We start from the raw sequence: 1,449 nt of genomic DNA, 5'->3' as shown, positions 1-1,449 counted from the left end.
GGCTTCCGATTGGCCGAGGAGTACGGGCTGGTGGTGGGCGGGGCTGACCCCCACCGCCTTGACCTGGGCGGCCTGGTCATGATCAAGGACAACCACGTGGACGCTGCCGGGGGCGTGGCCCAGGTGAGCTCACAACCCCCCAGTTTGGCCTGGACGCCTGGGTCCTGTTGCCCAGCCCTGCCTCGGTCGCCTGGGTCCCATCCTGGGGTCCTGAACACGTGGGGCCCAGCCCCTCCCCCCCCCCCCCCTTCTCCTCACAGCACCCCTGGGTCCCATCTTCTTGGGACCCCTGTAGGGGAACGGGCAGGGGAGTCCATCCGGGACACTGCGTCCCAACACCCTGGGACCCAAGTGTCGGGGGTGGGGACGATGTCCAGCCCGGACACCTGGGTCCCATCTCCGCCCCCCCAGGCCGTCCAGGCTGTCCGGCGGGTGAGCAGCTTCAGCCAGAAGCTGGAGGTCGAGTGCCGCAGCCTGCAGGAGGCGCTGGAGGCTGCCGAGGCGGGAGCAGACATCGTCATGCTGGACAACTTCGCCCCCGAGGTACTGGCACGGCCCAGAGCCAGATGCATTGTGGGAGCTGTTACATTCACCCCAGAGCCAGCCACTTCCAGGGTGCCCCATGTACCCACCCTTGCTGTTTCCCTGCCCCAGAGCCAGCCACATCATGGGGGCCCCATTATCCCCACCCCAGATCCAGCTGCATCTGGGATACCCAGCCCCTGCCCCACCCCAGAATCAGATGCATTATGGGATCTGTTGTGCCCACCCTAGAGCCAGCCACATTTGGGGGTTCCCCATATACCCGCCCTTGCTGTGTTCCCCTCCAGACAAAGCTGCATTGGAGCGTCCCTGTTATCCCCAGCCCACCCCAAAGCCAGCTGCATTGAGGGGGGACCTCTCGTATACTCGGCGCCTGCCGCACCCCAGAGCCAGGTGCATTGTGGGAACCACTAGACCCACCCCAGAGCCAGTCACATCCTAGGGTCCCTGTTATCCCTAACACCACCCCATAGCCAGCTACATTGCATGGGCCCCAGAGCCCGTGCCTCACCCCAGAGCCAGATGCATTGTGGGAACCATTATACCAACCCCAGAGCCAGCTGCATTGTCAGGTCCCCGTTACACCCAGCCCCCACCCCTGAAGCCAGCTGCATCTGGGTGTCCCTGTTATCCCCAACCCTTGATGCATCCCACCCCAGAGCCAGCTGCATCCACGCCTCTGTTACACCCAGTCCCCGCGCTACCTCAGAGCCAGATGCACTGTGGGAACCTTTATACCCACCCCAGAGCCAGCCACATCCAGGCCTCTGTTATACCAAGCCCCTGCCCCCCCCCAGACCCAGCCGCATGGTGGGATCTGTGACCCCCACCCCAGAGCCAGGCACATCGGTAGGGGCCTGAGCCACCTCCCCTCTCCCTAACCCCTGTCGTTTCCCATCCCACCCC

General features: G+C 64.7%; 1 protein-coding gene across 1 annotated transcript in view; it reads left to right on the top strand.

Annotated features, from left to right (window-relative positions):
- The window catches only part of QPRT (quinolinate phosphoribosyltransferase), a 1,743-nt gene extending 796 nt beyond the window's left edge, over positions 1 to 947 (top strand). The window contains 3 exon segments of the mRNA XM_014526728.2: positions 1 to 123; positions 412 to 543; positions 831 to 947. The exon segment at positions 1 to 123 is cut by the window's left edge and continues 32 nt beyond it. Coding sequence (XP_014382214.2) covers positions 1 to 123; positions 412 to 543; positions 831 to 890 — 315 coding nt within the window. The 3' untranslated portion in view covers positions 891 to 947.
- The last annotated feature ends 502 nt before the right edge of the window (positions 948 to 1,449 follow it).

Source organism: Alligator sinensis, unplaced genomic scaffold, assembly GCF_000455745.1.
Source record: "Alligator sinensis unplaced genomic scaffold, ASM45574v1 scaffold1511_1, whole genome shotgun sequence".
NCBI classification, from domain to species: domain Eukaryota; kingdom Metazoa; phylum Chordata; order Crocodylia; family Alligatoridae; genus Alligator; species Alligator sinensis.
The sequence above is the reverse complement of the archived record's forward strand: the minus strand, read 5'-3'. Positions and strand labels throughout refer to the sequence as shown.